Source organism: Podarcis liolepis, assembly GCF_965112155.1.
Source record: "Podarcis liolepis genome assembly, chromosome: 8".
Lineage (NCBI taxonomy): Eukaryota > Metazoa > Chordata > Lepidosauria > Squamata > Lacertidae > Podarcis > Podarcis liolepis.
Window position 1 is genome coordinate 36886518 of NC_139560.1, and position 25411 is coordinate 36911928.

A 25411-nucleotide genomic window follows, 5' to 3' on the forward strand; every position below is an offset into this window, starting at 1 on the left:
ATGCTCATCAGGCGGCATGAGTGCCCTCTTGTGGCGATCAAGAGCAAAAGCAATCGATAAAAGGCACAATCCTAGACAATCCATTCATTCAGCATTAATCTTGATTTCTTTGTACCAAGTTTCCAGGAGATTAGATGCAGGTTGCTTCCAGATGGACCTACTTATTAAGCATACATCCTGATTTCTTTTTGACTATTTAATAAGCATTCATTCCAAATCATTTGCAGAGAGGTCATATGACGGTCATGCCCACCTCTTAGGCCACATGCACACCATACATTTAAAGCACTATGATACCACTTTAAACAGCCATGGCTTCCCCCAAATTATACTGGGAATTACAAATCCCAGAATTCTCTGTGAAGAGAGTTAAATCGCTCTGCACATTGCTCTGGGATGGGAATTGTAGCACCTTTAAACTGCAGTTTGTAGGATTCCCTATGACACTGAAAGCAGTATAATTGTGCTTTAAATGTGTAGTGCAGATGTGACTGACATTGCATATCCTACACTTTCCAGTTCATTTCCCCATTACTTTCCTTGTCTGATTTGGGAGCAGAGGAGAAACTGGGTTTGTTCTGCAAGAGCACCAAATCAACCGTAATTGTGCAACCTAAATTTGCCATTTTGTCTTGGGGCACCCATCACACATAGACTTCAATATCCCGTCTGAATAATGTGGTTTCATTTCTATTGCTTTTCCTGTAGAAGAGACTGGGGCTGAAATGTCAACATAGGATTTGGTATTTAAATGGATCATTTAACATTAGTCAAAGGTAGAATTAAGCATGCTTGTAAAATTGACGAACAACTGAAAAGAGCGAAGTATAACAGCATAATTTGCTTCTTCATATTCATTCAACATGCCACACTTTCTGAATACCAAGCTGGGTAATAAGTACCTGATGTTTAATTGTATATTGTTTAATCTGAAGATATATATATATATATAACAAAAGGAAAGCATACTATGATTACAGGTGAAGATTTTTCAGTGTCCAGCACTTAACTAGCTGGTGGCGAGTAGGGCCAGCCCAAGACATTTTGGTGCCTGAGGTGAACCACAAAATGGCGTCCCTCTCTCTGCCAGGAAAGTAGGGGCAAGTGAAGAAATACATCAGGAACGGGGGGGAGGGGGGAATAATGATCTATACAGTGGTATCTCAGGTTACATACGATTCAGGTTACAGACTCCGCTAACCCAGAAATAGTACCTCATGTTTAGAGAAAACTTTACCTCAGGATGAGAACAGAAATCATACTCTGGTGGCGGCGGCAGCGGCAGCGGGAGGCCCCATTAGCTAAAGTGGTGCTTCAGGTTAAGAACAGTTTCAGGTTAAGAACAGACCTCCAGAACGAATTAAGTTCTTAACCCGAGGTACCACTGTATTGGGATCTGTGGCCCCTGTTGCCTAAGGTGGTTGCCTGAGGCAGTTGCCTCACCTTGCCTTTATGGGTGGGTCAGCCCTGGTGGCGAGTGCTTTAGAATTAGACACTTAAATTTTGGAAGCTTGGGTTTCACTATTCATTTTTCATCTTGTAACATATACTTGATTAAGACACTTAACATACCTTTATCACATGTTAACAAGACTTGCAAAAGATTATTGCAAATTCTGAGAGTGGATGCAGTGATATACTCTTCCGGCCTCTGGTAGGCAGCAGCAGGGCTTAATGGCATGAGGGAGCCATTCCTGCATATGGACGCTTGCCTCTCACCCTGGGCAAGGCTCAAGGGGGAGGAATGGGGCAGATAAGATCTGCGCGTTAGCTGCCAGCTACTGTCAGTGGGAATACAACTGAGAAAGCCCTAAACACTCTAGGGCTGGATCCATACTCACTCTTTAAATGTTCTTAGAATGATATATTTTTTATATCACTTTAAAACATAAGGGCATTTGTTTTCACTTCCTTTTCTACAAGGTCTACCCACTTATTTGACGGGGCAAGCTCTGCAGCACCCTCTGGTGTCACATTCTGATAACACATCATTAACATTTTATAGAACATTACAGTGGTACCTCAGGTTACATACACTTCAGGTTACAGACTCCGCTAACCCAGAAATAATACCTCAGGTTAAGAACTTTGCTTCAGGATGAGAACAGAAATTGGGCTCCGGCGGCGCGGCATCAGTGGGAGGCCCCATTAGCTAAAGTGGTGCTTCAGGTTAAGAACAGTTTCAGGTTAAGAACGGACCTCCGGAACGAATTAAGTACTTAACCCGAGGTACCACTGTAAGTGGCTATATCAGGGGCCAGCAAACTTTTTCAGCAGGGGGCCGGTCCACTGTCCCTCAGACTTTGTGGGGGCCCGGAATATATTTTGAAAAAAATACATGAATGAATTCCTATGCCCCATAAATAACCCAGAGATGCATTTTAAATTAAAGGACACATTCTACCCATGTAAAAACACGCTGATTCCCAGACTGTCCGTGGGCTGGATTTAGAAGGCGATTGGGCCGTATCCGGCCCTCGGGCCTTAGTTTGTCTACCCATGGGCTATATCATAACCCTTTAAAACTCAGTTTTAGTGTTAAAAACCATGTGTAGAGGAGTCCCAGGGCTAGGGTATCTGAAGGATGTCCTTTTTCTATGTAAACTTGGCCAAATTTACTGATATTATTAGAAGGCCTGCTATAGCTTCCCATTCCCTTTTGTGCTACTAGACAAGGACTTTTCTGACGCAGCACCCCAAATTCCAAAAGAGCAATCTGGCGCAAACTCCCTTTTTTCAAGTGCAGTGGGGAAATAATATTTTCCCGTAAGGAGCGTGCTGATTTATTATGGCTTTTACAGTGTTTGCTTGGGTTTGGGTTTTTTTAGTATGTTTGATGATGCTATATTACTGTTCCTATGTGATAGTTTTAAAATTTGTTTTGTGAACCATTTTGGAAATTCCTCTGCTAAGATAGGACAAAAATATTGTAACTCCCTCTCTGTTTCTCTCCCTAGCTCCATCTAGTTCACTGGAACTCCACAATGTACCACAACATTGATGAAGCAGTGGGGAAGAAGAACGGCATAGCCATTATTGCTTTATTTGTGCAGGTAACTTTCTACTGTCTTTGTCTTTGTCATAATCATTATCATAATTAAATTCATTAGATGCTTTTTTGCCACGGGCAGCTCATGACCATTTATCATGACTATTTCTTGTAAACGCTGTGTTCAAAAAATGTCATAATGTGTGCAGTAGAATATTTTGAAATACTAGGTTTAAGAGAAGAAAGAGAAAGGCATTCTGAACATAGTCAAACTTAGGTTATAAATTGTCCCTGGAAATGAAAATGATTATGTGGGATTATTAGTGGGCTGGTGAGAAAATAACATTTTTTTTTATTTTGTAGTGGGCATTAGAACAAGTCTACACTTTAGAAAGATCAAAATGGATCAGATTTAATGACTTGGTTAAAGAAACTTAGGATTTGCAGTGATAATCAGAACAGGAATAATGCAATGAATGAATGAATGAATGAATGAATGAATGAATGAAGGCAGCAATTCCCATTCTGATCTGTTTTCATCTCCATCAGCACTGTTTCCATTCCACTGCACTTTGGGTTCTGCCAAATACTGTGTTAATCATCTTGCTGTCTGCTATTTAATGTAAGTTGGATGACTTGTGTAACTATTTATGTAACTTCCTTTCATTTCCACGTAAAGGAAATGCCAAAATGTTTTTTAAGTCATTAATTACGTATTGTATGTGTACTAACAAGGATGATGTGAACTACTACCAATCGCTGAAGAGACTTCTGTTCCTGACCACAGACAAACATGAAAACTGATGCCAATTTCCCTTTCTCTTTCCATTTTTCCCCAGAATTCTCCAACATTCCTAAGTGAGAATGGTGTTTTATATTAAGATATAAATTGCCGATCTAAATTCAACTTTACACAAAATATGCTGCTTATCTATTTAAGTGCTTGGAATATATACAGAGAAAGAATGGTTTGATTATGTCAAAGTGAAAGGGATGTGGGCAGTGCTTTTTTTCCTTAAAAAAATGTTTAGGGGTACTCACATTTTCCTACTCATATTGAAATACTGCTCCTCAATGAGGCCAAACTTAGATTCAGAAAATGTTTAGGGGTATGCGTCCCCTGCGTCCCCCTAGAAAAAAGCACTGGATTTGAGTGTAGTGGTTGTCTGGGGTTTCTGTGGAAAAACAACTTTACTGCAGAAGAATTCACGAGTGTTTATTGCTTTAAGTACTAGGCAAATGCTCCTTTATGAACCATATTTGTGCACCATGACCCTAACTATGTTTATGTGGAAGTAAGCCCTACTGATTTCAATTTACTTCCAAGTAAGTATGCTTAAGGACGCGGGTGGCGCTGTGGGTTAAACCACAGAGCCTAGCACTTGCTGATCAGAAGGTTGGCAGTTCGAATCCCCGCGACGGGGTGAGCTCCCATTGCTCGGTCCCTGCTCCTGCCAACCTAGCAGTTCGAAAGCACCTCAAAGTGCAAGTAGATAAATAGGTACTGCTCCGGCGGGAAGGTAAACGGTGTTTCCGTGCACTGCTCTGGTTTTCCAGAAGCAGTTTAGTCATGCTGGCCACATGACCCGGAAGCTGTACGCCGGCTCCCTCGGCCAGTAAAGTGAGATGAGCGCCGCAACCCCAAAGTCAGCCATGACTGGACCTAATGGTCAGGGGTCCTTTACCTTTACTTAAGTATGCTTAGGATTGCAGTTTTAGCCAGAACAAATTACCTTGTACGCTATGGAAGCAGAGTTGCCAAAGAAGACTGCACAAATCTAAGACTTCTATGAAGCCCAAACAGGTGGTTAGGCTACCCCTCTGCCCTTCACATATTTTGAGCTTCAATTCCCATCAGCCCAAGCCAGCAAGAACACGTTGATGCCGGTTGATGGGAGTTGTAGTCTCAAATATCCAGGGGGCACCAGGTTGGTGAAGGCTGCCTTTTCATAAGTAGTTGTGCCATTTCAATATTGTATGGATGGAGTGGGGAAAGTTGTCCTTCACGTTTCAAATTGATTCTGGGTTAGGTTTTTATTTATTTTTTTGCTTCTATTAATTTGTCAGGTTTTATAATATGATTATAAATGCCTCCAAGACTGTTTGAATGTAAAAGTGTATTGATTATGGTCCTGATGCAGAAATAGGACCGTTAAAAATAATGGAAGCAGCTCTCAGTTCACTCGGTTTTGTATCCTAGAGGACTGTTCCATAATTGCTTCTGAAGCAGCCTTCCAATTTCAGCAGAACTAACCTTGGAGTTACTCAGAAAGTTATGTAAAATTGTTAAATAAAACTCTTTAGCTTAATAATCTCTCTCCACTTTTTCAATTCAATTTAATCAAGGCGCTCCCACCCACCCCTTTTTTCTTTTTTGCGTTGCTCAGTATTTTTATTTTAATTGAAAATGTTTCTGCACTGCATCCTTAAACTGGATGGAGAGTTGGGTGCCCTTTGCTTAATGGCCTACTAGAAGAAAGCCAACTTCACTCAGTGGATTTCATCCAGCTGTAGTTGTCCTGTTTCAATCCCCAGCATCTCCAGGCAGGGCTAGGAGACATCTCTGCCTGAAATCCTGGGGAGCTGCTGATGTCAGTCAGTGTAGACAGAACTGAGCAAGATGGAGTAGTGGTGTCACTCAGTACATTGAAATATTCAAGGAATAGCTTTTTTATCAAGCAGCTGAAAAATGAGGAATATTGGTCAACACTGCACAAAATTAGAATTTCTTCTGGCCAATGAAAACAAAGGCATTCCTGGCACCATGGCTACTTTTGCCTTGACAGCCGCAAAACAATGACAGATCTATTACAATTCTCGTAAATGGATAGTAATCAAGAAGCAAGCTCTTAAAGAACTTTCTGTGTACGTTTCAAAGTTGCTGTTTGTGTCTCTGTTCCCTGATCGCTGAGATTTATTTATTGCTTAAGTGGTTACTTTGGTCTGACATTTTTCTTGTTATGGCCTATGGCTTAAAGCAAATCTGATGCTAAGCTGAACAGATGGCAATATGCATTGGTACGTCTGCACTGGCAACACATGTATAAAGTTGTTTAACCATACGGATCCCTCTTGCTGGGTTGGGGTGAATGTTTTGACACTTGAAATGCTTCTAAACATGTTGTTTGAATTTGGCATCTGAAACAAATTTATCTAAAGTAACAGAAATCTTCTGACAAGAGTCCCGTGTACCCTGCAATGTTGAGATGGGAGTTTCCTCCATTTACTTTATCATGAGGGGTGAGGGAAGGCTTGGCACATTTGAGTTTTCTTAGTTTCTAATTTTTATCAATCTTAAATTCAGTTCTCCACATTTGTCCAGCAAGTTGTGAATTTTTCTTTTTTAAAAATCCTGAAGGATTTCTCCTAATAACCACAGTTCTGGATGCAGTTTTGACCAACATACACATTTTTGCAAGCAATTCCCCCTAACATAATGCATTTCTGTAAGTTATTTTCAGCAATGCATTCATTTTTATTTACATTTCCCCCTGATTTACACATGTTCATAAGTGTTGTTGGGTTGGAGAATTACACTGCAAAATTCTGATAAGTGCAACTGCTGACGAATGTCTTTGATATGGTTCTCATATTATTTTTTGAAAGTGCAAATTGGACAAATTCAGTTTTAAATGTGAACTGATTGAAGTTCTCCTCCAACCCTACTCATGAGTTATGGAAGCCCCATATGTACACAGGACCCCCTGCAACATGACTGAAGTGACTGAAGGGCTGGCTTCCTGGCCTTCTCCGGATATATGGTATAAGGCAGCTTTCAGTGAAACCATACTGACCTCTTCAGTCACAATGAACCAGCTCTCTGTAAAGACTTCTAGCTCTCAAAAACCCGAGTGAGGTGTATGGTGTTGGCATGCACATTATCCTCATGGTTCATAGCATATGGTCTTCAGCTACCTGTGTAGTAGTTAGTTGTGCTAGTTGTGTAGTAGGTTATATCAGATTTGAACTGGGGCTCAAACTCTGCAGTGAGGCTCCCTAAGGTAATCTTGGGCTAGTCACCTAAGGTGGTTGTGAGGATAAGATGGGGAGCGTGGGGAGGATATATATATATGCCACCTTGAACTGCTCAGAGGAAGGGCAGGATACAGTGCCAGGAGTAAAATAATTTACTCTTGCCCTCTTTGTAATGTGCAGATCCACTCAGAACAAGAGGAGCCAAAGATCTGAACTTTATCCGTGTACTTTTGGGAGATGAGCAAATGATAACCTTGCTCTCTATGTCACGCAATGATGCTTGATTATGACATAACATATGATAATTACTGAAACATTAAGGCAAAAATAGGCAAGTTGGCTTATCCTGAAGTTTGATAGCTTGGTACTCGTGTTTTTATCTTGTCCACTCTATTTACCTTTTTGTCAATTACTTCATTCTGCATCTTTGCTTGAACGTCATGCAAAAGGTCATCCAATTTGGTGGAAATGAATACGGAACTGACGTCACTTGTTGAGAACTTTGAAACCTGTGTTTCATCAGAGGAGGGAATACTGTGTGTTTATCTTTATTTATTGTGCATTATGTTTCAGATAGGAAAAGAGCATTCAGGCCTGAAGGCTGTTACTGAAATTCTGCAAGACATCCAATATAAGGTAAAGCTGTTAATTCTGCTTTCTAAAAATGTTTTGAAATGAACTAAGTATGATAGCTGCAGGCTACATTTGAGTTCTCTGATTTATTAAGTAGCTTAGCTATATCCAACATAGGCGGCATCATTTTGTAAAAATAGAAACACTTAAAAAAAAAAGAGAGAGAGAGAGAGTTTGATAAATAATTTATCTTATAATTTGGTATTTTTATTAGATAGTCAATTGTTTCAAAATCTGCTCTCTCTTAAAAACAAGAGAGACAAGACTGATTTCTGTTAAATTTTCAGGGAAAGTCCAAGACAATACCGTGTTTTAATCCCAACACATTATTACCAGGTAAGTGCTTATTTGTATGCCACAAAACCATGCATGTACAAAAGACTACAGAGGCCAAGAGTGGTGCTGCCAGTGCCTGCAGCCAGACCCTGAAAGCTTTGATAGAGGCAAACCCATGGCTGTACCATGGCTGCTCTAGGCATGTTTCCTCTTTAGAAGGTAGTTACCTGGCCATGGAATGCGCCTTGCACAATGATGGCAGCAAGTGAGGAGCACAGGCTGACCCTCATATTTGACATGCTCAGACAGCCTGGATTTGGGGAAATCTGGGCTTTACTAGGAAAGCACTTGGTATGGTATGGTATGGTGTTGCACAGAGAGACACATAAACTGAGAAGGGGCATGCTAGTGAAAGCCCTTGCTGGTAGTCCGTGACGAGAGGAGAGTATCCCATGCCAGTGGGGATTGCAGCCCATCTTAGACCCTTCTTGGGAAAAGCATTCAGATGCAGTTTGCTGCAGTCTGATGTTCCATTCAACATCTCTTTGCAGGGATGTAGTTTGGGGATGAAGTGCCTGCAGCAAAGTTTTCCAACATGCTCCCCGCTGGCTGCACCTGGCACAGCTCTAGACTGAAGATAGGATCATGCCCTTGATTTTAAAAAGAAAGATGGAGCATAATGGCAGGTTTTCAAACCAATCTCTTCCATTTAATTTCAGACCCCCTGCTACGAGATTACTGGGTGTACGAAGGCTCTCTCACGGTTCCCCCCTGCAGCGAAGGTGTTACATGGATCTTATTTAGATATCCTTTAACTGTATCCCAACTTCAGGTAATGGCTGTGCTTAATAATGACCTTAGAATGTAATTCCGACTGAAAGGTTATAGCGTGCAAAATATATTGCAGGGCAGGATACCGGCTTCATCTTGAAGATCTCATTAGATCAGTTGGAGCATGGCTTTTAAAATAAAGGTTAAATCTTTTGTGTCACTGAAAGCAATAGAAAGGTCAGAAATGGGGGAAAAAAGAACTCTGTTGACTTTTATTCTATGCGCCATATATATATATAATGTGTGTGTGTGTGTGTGTGTGTGTGAAAGACAAAAAAAAATATCACAGAGTAAAAAAGAAATGTAGCCCTTTGTCATCGTCTGCCTTTAAATAATTACTGCTAGTTGTTTGAACAAAGGCACACAATAGCTCTGTTTGTGCAGTGAGGGTTCCTGTGGGTACTGAACATGCCCGCCTGCTTACGTCTGAGACACACACACACACCCCCCCGCAGACACAGGGCTCCTGTTCTATTGGGGATGCATTATGCAACATATAGTATTGACAAAGTAATAGTACATTAGTGGTAGATTTCTTCAGCTTTACTTTGTTCTGCAACACTTCCGCAATCCTACCAGAGGGGCTGTAGCGCAACAAAACCAAAATTAAACCAGGATATTTGAGGTATACAAAGCTATGGGATTTCAGCAGGGTGCTACAAGAAATGAGCCAATGTGAAACGAAGCAGTGTGACCACCCCAAAACCTTTGCTGGCATGTGTGTGTGAGTGCTTCTACATTAAGCATTTAACTTCCAATGGTATCCTGCAACCTGCTGCACTTTGGGTGGGTGCAGCAGAGGCCCCCATGGGGGTGGCCAGTGTGGTCACTGGACGAAGGGGACTAGGCTAGTCCCCTAAATTTTCCCCTTGTGTCTCCTTCCCAAAGCCCAGGAAGCTTCTGCCTGGCTTAGAGAGGCAGGCGCAAGTCTCTGATGGGTACAAGAGCTGTCCTGCCATCTTCCCAAAGCCCATCTGGCTTTTGGAAGGAGGTGGTGGGGGGGGGGTTCAGACATCCTGTCAGAGCCCTGGCAGCTCCTTCACAAAGCCCGGGAAGCTTCTGCCTGGCTTAGGGAGGGAGATATGACGCTCACGTTCATGACGTCAGGACGTCACAACATCCTACTCATGACACCGACCCCCCATGCCCCTTGCAAGCTAGCACCTCTGGCCCTAACTGTTCCCCTACGAAAAATTTCACCGCATGCCACTGGTGGTGGAGTCCCCTCATCAGAAGAACCCAGTGAAGGGGCACGTCTGCCAGATCCTCCCCCTGCTAACCACCTTAGGATTTCTCTGCCCATTTATGTTCTGTTACGGTTGTCCGGAGTAAACAGTTGCTAAGTATATCTGGTATTCACTTCTCCTACTGAAGTAAGGACTGAGAAGTGCTTCCCACTGAATGATGTTGAGTCTCTCCCTTATCGAAAACATCATTAAAATAAAGCTTTTGTTACAAGTGTGAGGCACTCTATTCAACATGCATTTATTTGAAGGTCTCCTAGTACTACTCAGAAATACTGCAACTGTGATGGAGCTTTTTTCTCATCTCATTTTTGTTTGCTTTATCTCTCCAAGACTCCAAAGATTGAAACTTTTGAAGTGTGTTGGAGAAATCACTTTTTCCTAAACTGCAATGACATCAAACTATCTTAGTGAAGTTTCAGTTCAGGTTTCATTTGAACCATGTTACCTCTCTGTAAGATACTCAAGATCTTACTGTTCTTCTGTAAGATACTTACGTTTTCAGGGAAACTTTTTTTTTCTTAATCCACTTAAATAGACATAAAATCAATGAACATCTTCACAATCTGAACTTTCCCTTTTAAGTATCTCCCAAGAACCTCCATCATCTTCCTTCCTTTCATCTCCTCTATGAAAGCTGCTCCATTCTGCCTTTCAAAGCTAAAAAGAAACAATATGGATTTCAAAAGCACTACTCTGAGGAACAATAATCTTAGAAAACCAAGCTGTTCATCAAATAAACAAGTGTATTGAAAGAAGTCAGTTTTGAAGTAAATGGCAACCACAATTATAGTTATTTTCTGAAATGTCGTTGTCCTTGCACTGTACCAATGTGAAGATAAATCTTGAGTTGAATCTGATCCTACACTGACTTGCACACAGAGAAGCCTCCTGTCCCTGTTCTTAAACCTTGGCAATATTTTCTATGAGGAGTAAAATTTGTCATCTGGGTAAGGGCAAGAACAGATTGTTGTTGTTGTTGTGTTTAAAGCATGGGGGTGTGAACGTACGTCCTGTGGAATATATGATACACCTTATGGAAATGCTATCTATTTTAGGGGTGATTTCCCCCCTTAATTTTGGGTTCAAAAAAATAGGGGTTGTCTTATACATGGGGACTTCTTATACATGGAAAAATACGGTACAGTTGTACCTTGGTTGTCAAACAGAATGCATTCCAGAAGTCCATTCGACTTCTGAAAACGTTCGACAACCAAGGCGCAGCTTCCGATTGGCTGCAGGAGCTTTCTGTACTCAATTGGAAGCTGTGGAAGCCGCATCAGATGTTCAGGTTCCAAAGAACGTTTGCAAACTGGAACACTCGCTTCCGGGTTTGTGGAGTTCAGGAACCAAAACATTCGAGCTGCAAGGTGTTCGAGATCCAAGGTACGCCTGTACTTGCTTAGCATATAACCCACATTTTCATAAAAATATATCAAGAAGGTGTAAACCTAATAAGAATAAAATCAGGAAAAACTGCATTAAAATATAATTGAAACATTAATAAGAACCAAGTGGTTAAAAAAAGAAAATTCATATTGCAGAGGTTTGTCTAAGCAATATATATTTAACATCTCAGCTATTGTGTGGATCCCAAAGCAAATGGCTCATTATGTAGTGGGAGCTTTGGGAGAAAGAAGCTTAAGGAAGAGCTTAGTAGCAAATCACATGCTTTGTATGCCGGAAGTGCCAGGGTCATTTCCTGGCCTTTCCAAGCAAAGTGTGGAAGGGAAACACATCAGAAGCCCTGGCAAGCTGCTGCTCATCAGTGTAAAGAAGTTGTTGTTGTTCCTGTTGCTTCTATACAACCTGGCTTCCCATAGGAACCCAGGGCAGTGAACATCATAAAAACAATCCATGAAAATGTGTTACAATACCACAAAACAGAAAAAAAATCCATATGCTAAAAGAATACCACCAGTTGAAATTGCAGTCAACACTCATGTCTCAAAGGCCCAGGAGAACAGATATGTTTTTCATTTGTGTTTAAAAGCCTGTATGGGGGCAGACGTACCTTCCCGGGGAGGGAGTTCCACAAGCTGGGCATTATCACAAAGAATGCCCTGCCAAAATGCGGCAAGGCAACTTGTGGGATCTACTTTGTTTTTTTTAGAACCCTGAGATCTGCCAACCACAGTCTGGCGCAAAAGACACAAGGCACTTAAAGAATTCTGGGCCCAGGAATTAGTACCAGCACTGAACTGATGTCACAGTCCTTCCATATGAAAACTCACTTGTAATCAAAACCCTGCTTTCTACAGGATTTGGAGTAGGAATGTGTAGGGATTATAATAAGATTCCTGATTTTATAAGGTTTTCTAAAAAAGAAAAGAAAAGCCATAGCACAAATAGTAGAATGGTGGGATATAGTTTAGAGAGAGAGAAAAATAAACAGTATTAACATTTCCTTACAATGGAGCTGATGTATAAAACAACAACTGTTTCCTTGTTTTTATTAGATAGAAGAGTTTCGAAGACTGAGGACACATGTTAAAGGTGCAGAACTGCTAGAAGGCAGCGATGGAACACTAGGAGATAACTTTAGACCCACACAGCCACTAAGTGACAGAGTCATAAGGGCTGCCTTCCAGTAGCAAAGACAAATAATGGAAATAATCATAATGTAGGTAAGTAAAAACAAAATAGAAAGGGACATGTGGGAGTGGAGACCAAATGCAAAGGGTGCAGAATTCTTTAAGGTTTGTGTCCAACTTAGATTTTGGGCAGGTGTAGTTTGCCTCCATCCTTACAGGACAAGCTACACCTGTCAAAACTCACTCTTCCACACAACTGTTGAAGGCCTACAGATAGAGGAGTGCTGTCTCCCTTATCATGAGCAGAGAAGAAAAGAGAGAGTCGTGCATGGCATAGAAATAGCAGTGTTTCTTGCATTGGCACTCAGTTAAATGTGAGTCCCACATCTGAAAACTTTGCAGATGACTGCATAAGCCAAGGAACCACTGCCCTCTCTTCCTGATTTTTTGCTTGTTCTCCCGTTGTGTGCCTACCCTTCACCATATTGGAATTTCAATTATATAGTACTCTTCTGCAGTTCCACAATATAATTACTTTGTTTTTGGAAGGAGTGATTTCAAATGCATCTGGATTCCTGCATAGAGATTACTTGAGGGGGAAGTCACAGACATACTCATGTAAATTTTATTTGTGAGAGAATGAATAATGTCCTAAGGCCACTGCCGGTAATTCAAATATCAGTAGCACCAAAGTTATTTGAGAAGATGACTTTGAATTTTAAGCATGCAAGAGTTACTTCTAAAAAGTATTGATCTGAAATGGCAAATCTCTTTCAATACATTTAACAGCATCTAAAAATAACTATTGGGAACAGCTTTGTCAACCTGCCCCTAATTTATAAGGTAATGCTTAGATCCAAAACAATATAAGTGGGTATTCACTGAAAGGTTGAGCCAATTAAATAATTTAGGAATTTAGAATCAAAAGAATGTGTTTTGCCACACATTATTTTATCCCACACAGCAATTTAGTATCCTTCGGATCCTGTTAATCTTTGGTTCCCTTCATCCCTGACTGACCACAATAAGCACCACATTGACAGGCGCATTGTGGTCAGCTTCCCAAACCAGGTAGAGATTAAATAATACAGGACACGGGTGTGGGTAGAAACAGGCCACAATATTTATTGACCAAAGTGAGGTAAACGGGGGTTGGCATGGCACTGGGTCAGGATTCATTAACCCCCTAAGATCTGAAGCTGGGGGATGCTGTGCGAGTTGACCAGCGTACAGGGGCCCAATGTGCTGCACATCATGTGACTGGAATCCTGCTAGTAACCTGAGATGAATGGCGCTCTCTTTGGCCTGGACAGAGCTCAGTTGGAGAGCTGGTGTGCCCAACTCAAGACCACTTAAGAGGGCCTTGAGATCCTACTCAATGCCATTTAAGCCCAAGTTATGATCAACAGCTATGTAGATGATGCCTAACAGTCACCTGCTAGCCATTGAAAGAAACTTCTCAACTTGAAGGCTAATTGTGGTTCAAGAGTAAGATTACTTTCCAGCTCTGTTAAGTAGCAGCCACTCAATGCCTCAATGGAAGACTTTAAAACCGAGGACCTCTGCCTGTGTGTGTGTGTGTGTGTAGGCTAGGAAAACCCACCTCCAGCCACAAGGTGAGGGACGACTAGAATGGCCCCAAGATCTTGCTGGCCATGCAAGAGGAGGAAGCCCCACAAGATCCCAGGGAGTATTGGTCCTTCCCTTGGCCATGGTTATGTCACAATGCTGGGCCAACATTAATGCTGAGAAACTGGTAAAAAGTGTGCACCAATAGTAATCAATACAATATTAAAGTATTCATGTTGTGTCATGACAGAGCTCTTCATAGTGATCTTGAGTTAGGGGATCCTGCCCTGGGGATTCTGTGTCCCCTAGATTTACCTAAACAGATCAGTGGGCAGTACACCTCAAAGGCAGCACTTTCCAGGAGGACATGCTGCTGCACTCTGTTCTCAAGAGCAGTCAACCAGATCTTTCCAGCAGGGATTCTGAATCAACACACCAACTCACCTATTACTGTTTGTTCCCCTGTAGGCTCTCCAGTAAAGATGACTGGATGTGGAACATTAGGCCATTCATCAATGTCACAGAGCTAGGATGCAATCTGGAACACACTGTTCCTTTCAACCTCAGCTTAGACAGCCTTCAGATTGCACTGAACTCAGATGAATTTTAGCCTTTATTGGAGCAACTTCTGTTACCTGTGAAGCTGTTCTAAGTTTGGCAGACCTTTGGTACCCTTCTACACTACTTGCTCAGTTCCAATTACAAATTTCCACCACCTGCTGGTAACCTCAAGCACCTGAGTCAGTCATCAATGGCCTAGCCCAGGATCTAGAAGTTGTCCACTGCATCTGGAATAGGACATCTTGTGCCTGGTTGAATACATGATTATTACTTTTGCTGGAGGAGAGCTGAAGGAAAATGTATCTTGGAATCTGTTCCCATATAGGAAGAGTCCAAGTAGTTATTGTATCCTTCTCAAGTGTTATTTCATTTATGTTACTGTCTATTTTACTTCTGCAATCAAATAATGGAAGAATAGGCCTGAAGGTAATTTGAGGCATCTACAGGTATGCAGAAAGCGAGGCGTCACTACACCCCAGAAAAACATTTGCCATTTTTTTGTCACACATAGCTAACCCATTCTAGGGCCCATCTGCACTATACATTTAAAGCAGTACTGTACCACTTTATGGTTTTCCCCAAAGAATCCTCAAAACTGTAAGGTTGCTAAGGGTTCTAAGAGTTGCTAGGAAACCCCTATTCCCCTCAGAGAGCAACAATCCCCAGAAGTCCCTGGGGAAGAGGGGTTGATTGTTACTGTATTTTTCCATGTATAACACGACCCCATGTATAAGACTACAGTATTTTTGGGAGCCCAAAATTTAAAAAATTAAAAATTAAGGAAGTTGTTGAATATAAGATGAACCCCATTTTATTACTAAAAATTTTAAGAAAAAAAGGTTGCCTTATACATGGAAAAATACAGTAAACTACTTTGAAATTTCAGCTCTGTGAGGGGAACGGGAATCTCCAAGAACTCTCACCATCCGTAATAAACTACAGTCATGACTGTTTAGGTGGTATAATACATCTTTTAAACTATTTTGCAGATGAGACCCTAACATCCTCTTGAAAATAAGAGTTGAAAAGTGCATAGTAAAACCTGTGTAATGCTGGTAAATATATGACTCCCTCTGTATCCTACACATTTTGAAGTGATTTACGATTCATATGCTTTGATAAACAATTATACATGATACAGTATATCCCTGTGAAATAAGATTGAATTAAATAAGTTGATTTCTGCTGGCTTGATGTTTTCTAAGAGTCCTTGATGTTTCGAGTCGATATGTATTTATTCTATCCTGATTACTAGAAGCCTTTGTGGATTTCTGAGCCATACTAAGGAGTGGCCTGAGGGAGAGGAATATAACGTTTTAGAATTCTGTCCTTTTCCAATATGTTAACTCAGTAGCTGGAATGGTCTTCCATAAGTCATTCTTCTCTCTTTCCTGTTTTTTTATTTAATAATGTAAACATAAGCCTATTTGAAAATATGAATATTAATTTATTGAAAGTAATGAAGAAATAACAATGAGGGAAAGTCAGTATTTCTTTATTTCCAGAATCTAGAGATCAGACGGACTCTACCAAAGGGATCAGATGTGCTCCTGCCAATATGAAGAGGCCTGACAGGAAAGATAAGAGACAGAGAATAAAGAATTCTCTAACACGAAGAAGAGAAAAATAGGACTTAGGAAGTAACAAATCTCACTCTCAGAATATTGAAAAAACATGAGCCCCTTTGAACTTGCTTCAACGTAATCTGTCCACAATATGTATTAGTACTAATTATTTGAAATATTGTTTACTGATCAGCATGCACTATAGAAAGAAGAGTATGCATCTCTATGCCAACCAAATCATAATTACATTTAAACAGCATTGCAAATGATGAGGACTGTTTTTCCCTCGATTAAACTTATTAATAACAAATGCTACATTCATTGGTTTTCCAGAAATTTCCTGGGTTTTCAGCCAATAGTTTCACAATTACATTTTTGGAAGCTGTAGAATAATCTCCAGTTAAAAGTAAAACAGACAATACAGTGGTACCTCAGGTTAAGTACTTAATGCGTTCCAGAGGTCCGTACTTAGCCTGAAACTGTTCTTAACCTGAAGCACCACTTTAGCTAATAGGGCCTCCTGCTGCTGCCGCACCGCCGGAGCCTGATTTCTGTTCTCATCTTGAAGCAAAGTTCTTAAACTGAAGCACTATTTCTGGGTTAGTGGAGTCTGTAACCTGAAGCGTATGTAACCTGAAGCGTATGTAACCTGAGGTACCACTGTATAGTAATGTATTGATGGAACCCTGAGCTTCCAATATTCTGTAAGCTTTTTCTGACAGGGTTATGCTAATATTTAATTCAAATGAATGTCATTCAAGTCAGGACATCACACAGGCCTTTAATATTTATTTATTGTATTTATATGTTACGTTTTCTCTAAAGGTGCATACACACACAGTTTTCTTCCCCTTCTGTTATATTCTCACAACAACCTTTTGAGGTAGTTGCAAAGAAAGCACAGAGCAGGCCTAATATCACCCAGGAGTAGGAATTTGAACCCGGGTCTTCTCTGTCCTAGTCCAACACTCTAATCATTGCACCACACTGGTTCTCATCAAATATAACCTGTGCTATAATATAGGTGGAACATAAATAAACAAACCAACAAAAATAAATAACATGAATATCCATATCCAAAATCAACACCTAATCTTGGGATGTGTTTATTTGATAATTTCCAATAAAACTTTTTCCTAAAGCATTTCTAATTTTCATATTAAGATTTGTTTTTATATTGAGGCTTTTACCTTTAAGGAAAACTATAGGTCACACATTTCTTTTCAATTAACCTAATTTATAATTAACACGAAAAGCTGTTTGTGTCGCCTCCTGTTCAACACAGCTATAATAAATGCAATAAAACACACTTTCACATGGTTCCTTATAGTTATGTTTCATTTCTTTAATACAGTGGGTATATTTCACATGCTGGTACAGCTTAATTTCATTTCTGAACGAATATTCTGCTTGAACAAGTGAAAAGGGTATAATGTGTAAATTCAATTAAAGAGTAATTAGCTACTCAATCACTCTTACATCACACTTGGGACTGGCTAAGAAAGAAAAAAGCCACTGTTCACAAGTATATGGGAGAGCAGTGTGTTAATTAGTTTAGTGCTAATTGAAGCTGAGAAAGTATGTGACTGCCATGAGATAGATTTTAGCAAAAGCTGTCATAACAACAGTGCTTCAGTTTATTTCTGCATATTGTAACATGGAACTTTCACAGTAAGCCACAGCCCAAATTAAACTATGTGTTTTCATCTTCTCTGAGGAGTGCTTGCTTGGGGTGTGTGTGTGTTTGTGTGTGTGTGTGTGTGTGTTTGTGTGTGTGTGTGTGTGTGTGTGCGTGCGCGCGTGTGTGTAAACTGTGCTCTCTTAAATCAGTACTGTACTAATTTTCTCATTTAGTCAATAGCCAAACAATGAGCCAAAGATTCCTGTAATTGTATCCTATTATTTACAAGAGATGAGCCTGATTCACTGAAGGTGACTTGTGATTTATGCAACTGAGATCCAACACAGCTCAGAATTTTAACTTCTATTAATATGACCCTTAATACAGTTCATTCTTATTATTTATTAGACTTATTAGCTGCCTGTTATCTAAAAGGTTTCAAAGCAACTTGTAATATACCATGGCGAGGGGGAATAATATATAATATCAACATTTTCATGCAGCACCGACAATTCATTCACAAACACCACATATCTACCCCGTATAACAGTCACATGAAGCTTTGGAAGCTAACAGCAGAACAAAACCAGCTTAGTCCCTCAAAGGCCTGGGAAGTGGTTAAATGGTTCTTTATCTCATTGTTTCACTGGTAATTCTTTGAGGACCGCAGGTGTGATTCTGCTTGACTTAGTCAAGTGCCTAGCAATGGCCTGTGATGCAATCACCTATTTGGCTACATGGGTAGAGGAAAAAAATCACTCACACTGAAAGGTGGCTTGCACTTTCAAAGCAAATTTTGCCAATCATCTGTTGGGTGGCTACATAGGTGCAGTTGCACCCAGTTGTACCTTGTCAAAATATTATAGTACAGACTTGTTTTGGACATTGTTATGGAAAACTGATACATGAGTCACTTAGCTGGGGAAACCCAGCCAGATGGGCGGGGTATAAATAATAAAATTATTATTATTATTATTATTATTATTATTATTATTATTATTATTATAGCTGAAGTGCTGTTAGTAAAGTCTGAAGCCAGTATGTATACTATGCCAAAAGGGCCTGGCAAAAGTACCAACAGCTGATAATTCAGAGCATGGAGAAGACTGCGATAATAATATGGAAAGTACAGTGGTACCTCGGGTTACATACGCTTCAGGTTACATTCGCTTCAGGTTACAGACTCCCCTAACCCAGAAATAGTACCTTGGGTTAAGAACTTTGCTTCAGGATGAGAACAGAAATCGTGCTCCGGCAGCACGGAGGCAGCGGGAGGCCCCATTAGCTAAAGTGGTGCTTCAGGTTAAGAACAGTTTCAGGTTAAGAATGGACCTCCGGAACAAATTAAGGTCTTAACCCGAGGTACCACTGTACAATGTAAGTTTGATATGGAAGAATAATTTCTAAATCTAAGAGCTCGATCCATGTCCTGCAGGTGTAGGGAGGAAGAAATCAACAGTAGGGGAATATCACACATGGAAAAGCTACAAGCATGAGTGGGAAGTAATTGGTTAGTGATGGATCATTCTGTAGGTTTGGATATAACACAGGACACTGGAGGTTATAATTAGAGGCTAGCAGAAAAAAGCAAAACCAGACTTCTGATCATGGAAGCAATCAAGAACTTCTAGAATGTGAGCTACTGAAGAGATCCTGTAAGTTATAGAGAGGAACTGGGGACAGCTCACACTCCAAAGGTGGGGCAACAACCATCAGACATACTCAAATTAATACTTGTGAGATGCTCAGGAAAAAGAGTTTAGGCAATCAGTGAGCTCACAGGTGACCTTGAAGGCAGTGCAAGCAAGTGTGAAACATCTATTCAGTAAAAGTGAGAGCTGCAGTAAAAGTCAGTGAACAACAAACATCTTCACAGTTCTGATGATAAAAAATAGCAATTAGCAAAAACTCTGTGCAAGACTGAAAATAAAAGACATCAGTTGACAAGACATCTGTGGAAATCTGACTACATGTGCAAAATGCAAGGCTGCTTTCTCCATAATGCTAATTAACCATTCCATAATCATTAGAGTTTGGTGCAGCTTTCCAATTATAAGCTAGGATGGTTTTTTGTGTGTGTGCAGCAACTAAGAAAATCTTCAACAATAGCTTCAGATTCCAAATAATTCAGAAGTAAAGTTAACACGTCAAATCAAAGCCTTATACCAGTTAGACTATGTAGACTATGTGTGCCATGAAAGGCTGACTTTTTTCAGCTATTCAGTCTACCCCACTGCTGTTTTGAAGGTGCTGCTGGTGGAGAAAGATTCAAGAAGCATGGAGCCCTGCAAAGGAGAGAAGGGGAAGGGGAAGTTCTACTGTGTAAATGGAAGTCTGCTTCAGGTGTGGAACAGCAGTGTTGGACGCAGCGAAGTCCCACTTCATTTTGGGACTTACTCCCAAGAGTAACTTCTTGTGAAAGGAGAGCATGCTGCTTAAGATAATCTCTGTGCATTTGCTCTTACATGCTTATAATATTCTTGGTGCAGAATTAATATCAATAAAGAACACTATTAAACAGACTGATATAATCTATAGTTGCAGCTGGGAAGTTACCAAGGAATTATGGGTGGCTATTCCTGACTCACCCCAGGAGTGATAGATCATTTGCTTTAGGAGCTGTGGGGATCTCATTGTCCTCTATGTGCACTAAATGTATCATATTCAATGGGAACTTTAAACAACTGGACTCCTATTAGCTTTTTCCTTTTTACTTCATGAAGGGAAACTTGGTATTATAGTTGTATACAGAGGATTTGTTCAAAGCAAAAACTGTGGGAATTTCCAAAGTTCTGTGCACCTTTCAAGACATTGCTGTTTTCTGTTTCTGTACAAAACATAAGACTTTTAGGTTACATTTGGAAAGAAAGTACGCAACTGATTGAAAGTAATAAAATCCACAGTGCACAGAGTGAGGCAACTCGATGAAAATGTCAGGGATAAGTGAGACTTGTTCTAACTAGTTCCACTCCATTAGCATTAGTGGATTTTCTCCTGATTTACACTGCTGAGAGAGAGGAGAGTCAGGCCCACCATACTATTGAAGAATATATCGAGAAACCTCCACCCCTGCTGTCATGAAACTCCTTTCAGTTTTCACTGTCTCCCTGGCTGGACATAAACAGTCTTTCAGGCTCACTGTGGAATTTCAGTAACATAATTGTTCCATTCTCTTTTCAGAGAGGGGGAAGACAATGCCCCCACAGTGCCTTTGGATGAGAAATGGAAACGTTTGAGGCTGCAGCTTCAGTCTCGCCACAAAGCCTGCTTTGTCTGCCTTCATCTAATTCAGCCTTGATAGACAGCTATGACAGTTGCCCTGTCCACACGGTCCAGTGACATTCTGGGAATGAGCTTTATATTACAAGGAGAAAACACATTAAAACTCCCAACTAGCTAGTCTTAACTTTTTATTGCTCATGACATCCAGGTTTTGCACTGCACTACTCTATAGTAGTCTGCAACTCCCAGCATGTTTGGTGGGGAAATTATGAGTGTAAACAACACACCTCAAAGGGATTGTATAAATAATGGCAGCTCTCAACATCTTTTTTTAGTATCCTCCTCTCTTGCATCATTCTAGTATAAAAGGTGCAGATGCTCCATCATCATCATCATCATCATCATCATCATCATCATCTGCCTACCTTTTCTCCTGACAGGACCCTAATTAATGGAAGGCAACTTGTACTCATTGACGTGATCTAAATGGAAGCCCCTTCTGCAAACAGAGCAAAATGACAGATCCAAACCACTGACTGCTTTTATATCCAGTGAAAAGTGATGCTGCAAAAAAGGAAGCTCTAACCACCACAAAGAGATTTAAAATGCTGGCTAGGCAAACCTTATGGCAGGCCATACTTTTGTCCAGATTTGTCCCCTGCAGAGAGAGCCAATGTGGTGCCTTTTAGAAGCTGCTCTTCAACTTTCAACATCCCAGACCATAGTTGGGACTGATGGGAGTTGTAGTTCAACAGTATCTGGTGAGTACCATAGTGGCTATCCTGCCTGGCAGTGGCTTTCCCGAGTCTCAGACAAAAATCTTTCCCAGCACCTGTAGCATATTCCTTTTAACCGGAGATGCCAGTAATTGAACCTGGAAACTTCTGCAGCTGAATCACTGAATTAGGGTCCTTTCTCAAATGAGAACAAAATTTATTTACAGTTTAGATCTTGACTTATATATCTGGGTACATAGTTCAGTTCACTGCTATTCTTTGCCACACTGCACAGATTTGACTGCACAACTGCAAAATATTAGTGCAGAACTTACACCTCCTCTTTTGAAGCAGCTAGGCTATTGGGTAGGGGATGAAGTCAAAGGCCTGGATATAGTGGCCAAAGCTGTTTCAGCAACAACAATGCAATCCTCTACATATTTACACAGACACAAGACTACAGTCGTACCTTGGTTTACAAACAGCTTAGTTCTCGAATGTTTTGGCTTCTGAACATCACAAACACGGAAGTGACTGTTCTGGTTTGTGAACCATTTTTGGAAGTCAAACATTTGATGTGGCTTCTGCAGCTTCCGATTGAGTGCAGGAAGCTCCTGCAGATAATCAGAAACCGTGTCTTGGTTTTCAAACGTTTTCGGAAGTTGGATTCCATTCAAGAAGCAAGGTACAACTGTACTGAGTTCAATGGGTTCAATGGGACTTAACTCCCAGGCAAGAGCATATAAGATTGTAGCCAAAAACATTATAGGAGTTGGCCAGAGATATCCCCTTCATCACAGGGAATATTAAGATTATATTATTGAGATTGGAAACCATATAAATAATATTTTTGTGATTGTGAAACAAAGGGATAGCTGGTAAGACCAAGTTATAATGAAATGCAAAAATAATAAAAATATCCTGAGGCTCACCATTCATGAAGACATCTGTAATGGTTATATATCTCCCACCTTTGCAATAGTCATTGATGCTAAACATCATATGACCTGCAAGTATGACATTCAGTAACACACATCAAGCTCTCTTACTGTCTGAAAATTTGCAAATACCCTATTGGAGAAAAGCATGGGAGGTGATGTGTATGTGTGGGTGTGTTTTTACAGGATGAGAGGGGAATAAACTAAAACAGCTCCTCCCCTTCCACTCATGGTAGCCTATACTGGATAGAACCCATTCTAGGAATGGAAGGAAAATTTACATGAAAATAAGGACTCTTCCATCTGCTGTATACACTTTTACATTTATATTTATGTAAATGTATATAACATGTAGAAACAGGTAACAGTATATGGATGGCAACATTTTTCTTTATTTCTGCTGTGTTCTTTGAAATGTAGTTCTGAAGACAGATCCAAAGCACCCCATCCCCCAGCTATGCTTTGGGCAACCAGAGGTTTTTTACACTTGGCGTAATCTTACCTAATCAAGTTTTCGTGACGCCACTTCCATTTAATCTTAAAACCTATTACAAAGACTGGGGCTTTTATCCAGCAACATCTTTCTCTGTCCCTGACCCCATCCCTTTGTTTTGTTTCCAGTTAACATGAAGCCTGACAAAGAGTTCTGACTTTTCAGTTAATCCCAATAAAAGGTGTTTAGGAAGTTTATTGTGGTAATAAATCAAGACGGAATAAGGTAGCCACAGTGACAAAGTCATGCAAATGTAAGAAAATTCTGTTGCATTTTCCACAAACGTAGAAAGCTTGCCTTGTACCAGGGTTGAGCTAAGCCTAAGATTGTAGGCTCAGGCTCTTTGGCATCTTAGGCCAACACCATCATTGGCTCCATCATACTTTCAACTGGGTTTGCGAGGCATTGAACTCGGGACCTGTTGTTGTTATTTTTGGAGTATTTATGCTGCCTACTAACTGAAGTTCTTGAAGTAGCTTATAATGTAGTTTAAATGCAATATAATAGGCAATGATACAATAGTAACTGGAGTTGGGCAAAGGTTCCACCTTAGGCTTTAGATGTTCCAGCTGCCACTCTGCATCTGAACATCAGGGCCTGGAACAGAGTGTTGAAGCAGCCTGGTGATAGCTCTCCATAGGCCAAAGTTTCCCTCCCTGGGCTACTGCTGATGTCTCCCATAGCCTCTGAACCTGGGGGCAGATGCAGGAGGTTCTGGGGCAGCAAAGATGTTAGAAGTTCCCATCTCAGCCCTTAGATGTCCCGACTGCCATTCTTCTGCAGGATTTTTGGCCTCAGCAGGTCAACAAGGAAATAAATCAAGCTCAGACATGGCTGCCTAAGCAGCTGCATGTTAATTCTTCACAGGCTCTTTAAGCATCCAAATGCCCCATTATCATTTTCTCATTTTTTAAAAAGAGACAATTTGTACTCCTGAAACCTTCAGGATATTCTTGTAAATAGGCTAGGACATTATTCTTTTAATAAAAATATGGTCATTTCAATTCAGGAAGGAAGATCCATAGACTGGGCTAGGCTGCCAGGGTTACAAGTGATGCAGAGGCAAATGTCTAACTGGATATGTATTGGGGTAGCACAATATTCATAAGGGTCCAGCATTTGTTGACTCAAGAAAATGTAACTTGATTCAGGACAGATGGCAGGGAACAAGGCTTTTTTCTTTAAAAGGGGGCATTTTTAAAGGAAACATTGAGAACAGTTATCTCAGATAGCAGACCATGTGTGTAGCATCCTGTGGGTTGGGGAAGGGTACTCACTGTGTGAGGAAACCTTGCAATGAGTCTGCCCAAATACTAGGAAGCAGCATTAATCAAGATAACATCAAAAACTAGATTTATTAGTACAGAGTAATATTCAGCATAGGAGCCTGGACTTATAGGGAAGTCTAAGGTTCTAACCAGTTCCCTCTTAACTATGGAGGGAACCACACCCACCGTAGGGTTGCCATATGTCCACATTTTTGTCAACATAACTGAAAAATCTCAGCTTTGGGAATTTTCTTTAAAAAGCTCTGGATTTTCACTACTTGAAATATGGCAACCCAAGTTACAGACCAAGCATGCTTCTTAAAGAGTCTGTATTGTGGATGTGCATCCTTGTCCCAGGAGCTTTTCATTATCATGCATAACCAGCACTGGATCTGGGCCAATGTGCTCAAAATTAATGCTTGGGTAGTAATTGTGGGTTGTTGTTTTTTAAATACACATGTTGATCAACTACCTTTTCTCACTGTGCAACTTTCAGCATTGGAAATTACAGTGTTAAGGTAATAGCTGAAACTACAATAAACACAGGAAAGGAGCACAGGAAAGGAAAATAATGGTTTCTTTAAAGGGGAGACGTTACGTCATTTACTCTGCATCATATTCTCCATCTCATAGCCAAGATACTCAAGCGCAGTCTTAGATAAGAAGCATGTTTTATTTGGGGAATAAATATCTATTTAAATTATTTAACACAATTCTATACTACCCTCCATTAAAATAAATAAACGAGTTCCAGGGTAGTTTACAGGCAATGTAATCCAATCTCTATAAGATCAATACATGAAAACCACAATATTGGCAAGATCTAAAACAAAAGACAAAGAGTTTTTTATTCATAAACAGCAAGTGTGTTGGTAAATAAGTAGGTCTTTTAACAGGAACCTGGCATGTGAGAATCCCACATGTGCAATTTTAATTTATTTGTTTTCACATAGCTATACTACTGTTTTGGGAAAGA

At 40.4% G+C, this 25411-nt stretch overlaps 1 protein-coding gene and 1 long non-coding RNA gene across 9 annotated transcripts in view; one reads left to right on the forward strand and one right to left on the reverse strand.

Moving 5' to 3' along the window:
• The window catches only part of LOC310713625, a 39387-nt gene extending 24801 nt beyond the window's left edge, over window positions 1-14586 (reverse strand). For both annotated transcript variants that reach the window (XR_014529354.1, XR_014529355.1), the window contains exons 1-2: window positions 14496-14586; window positions 10446-10608 (exon numbers count right to left, since the gene is read on the reverse strand). This is a non-coding gene — a long non-coding RNA (uncharacterized lncRNA). The remainder of the gene's footprint in view (window positions 1-10445; window positions 10609-14495) is intronic.
• Window positions 1-17485, forward strand: part of CA8 (carbonic anhydrase 8) — a 43078-nt gene extending 25593 nt beyond the window's left edge. The window contains exons 4-10 of one of the 7 annotated variants that reach the window (XR_014529342.1): window positions 2958-3053; window positions 7538-7600; window positions 7885-7933; window positions 8593-8705; window positions 12408-12575; window positions 14520-15209; window positions 15242-16487. Coding sequence is in view for 4 of the 7 variants with exons in the window: in XM_083518008.1 (XP_083374134.1) it covers window positions 2958-3053; window positions 7538-7600; window positions 7885-7933; window positions 8593-8705; window positions 12408-12542 (456 nt within the window). In the remaining 3 variants the exon portion in view is untranslated. Of the gene's footprint in view, window positions 1-2957; window positions 3054-7537; window positions 7601-7884; window positions 7934-8592; window positions 8706-12407; window positions 12576-14519; window positions 16604-16845 lie in introns of those variants that run through there. The other 6 variants (XR_014529344.1, XM_083518008.1, XM_083518009.1 and 3 more) reach the window with 6 other exon arrangements.
• The last annotated feature ends 7926 nt before the right edge of the window (window positions 17486-25411 follow it).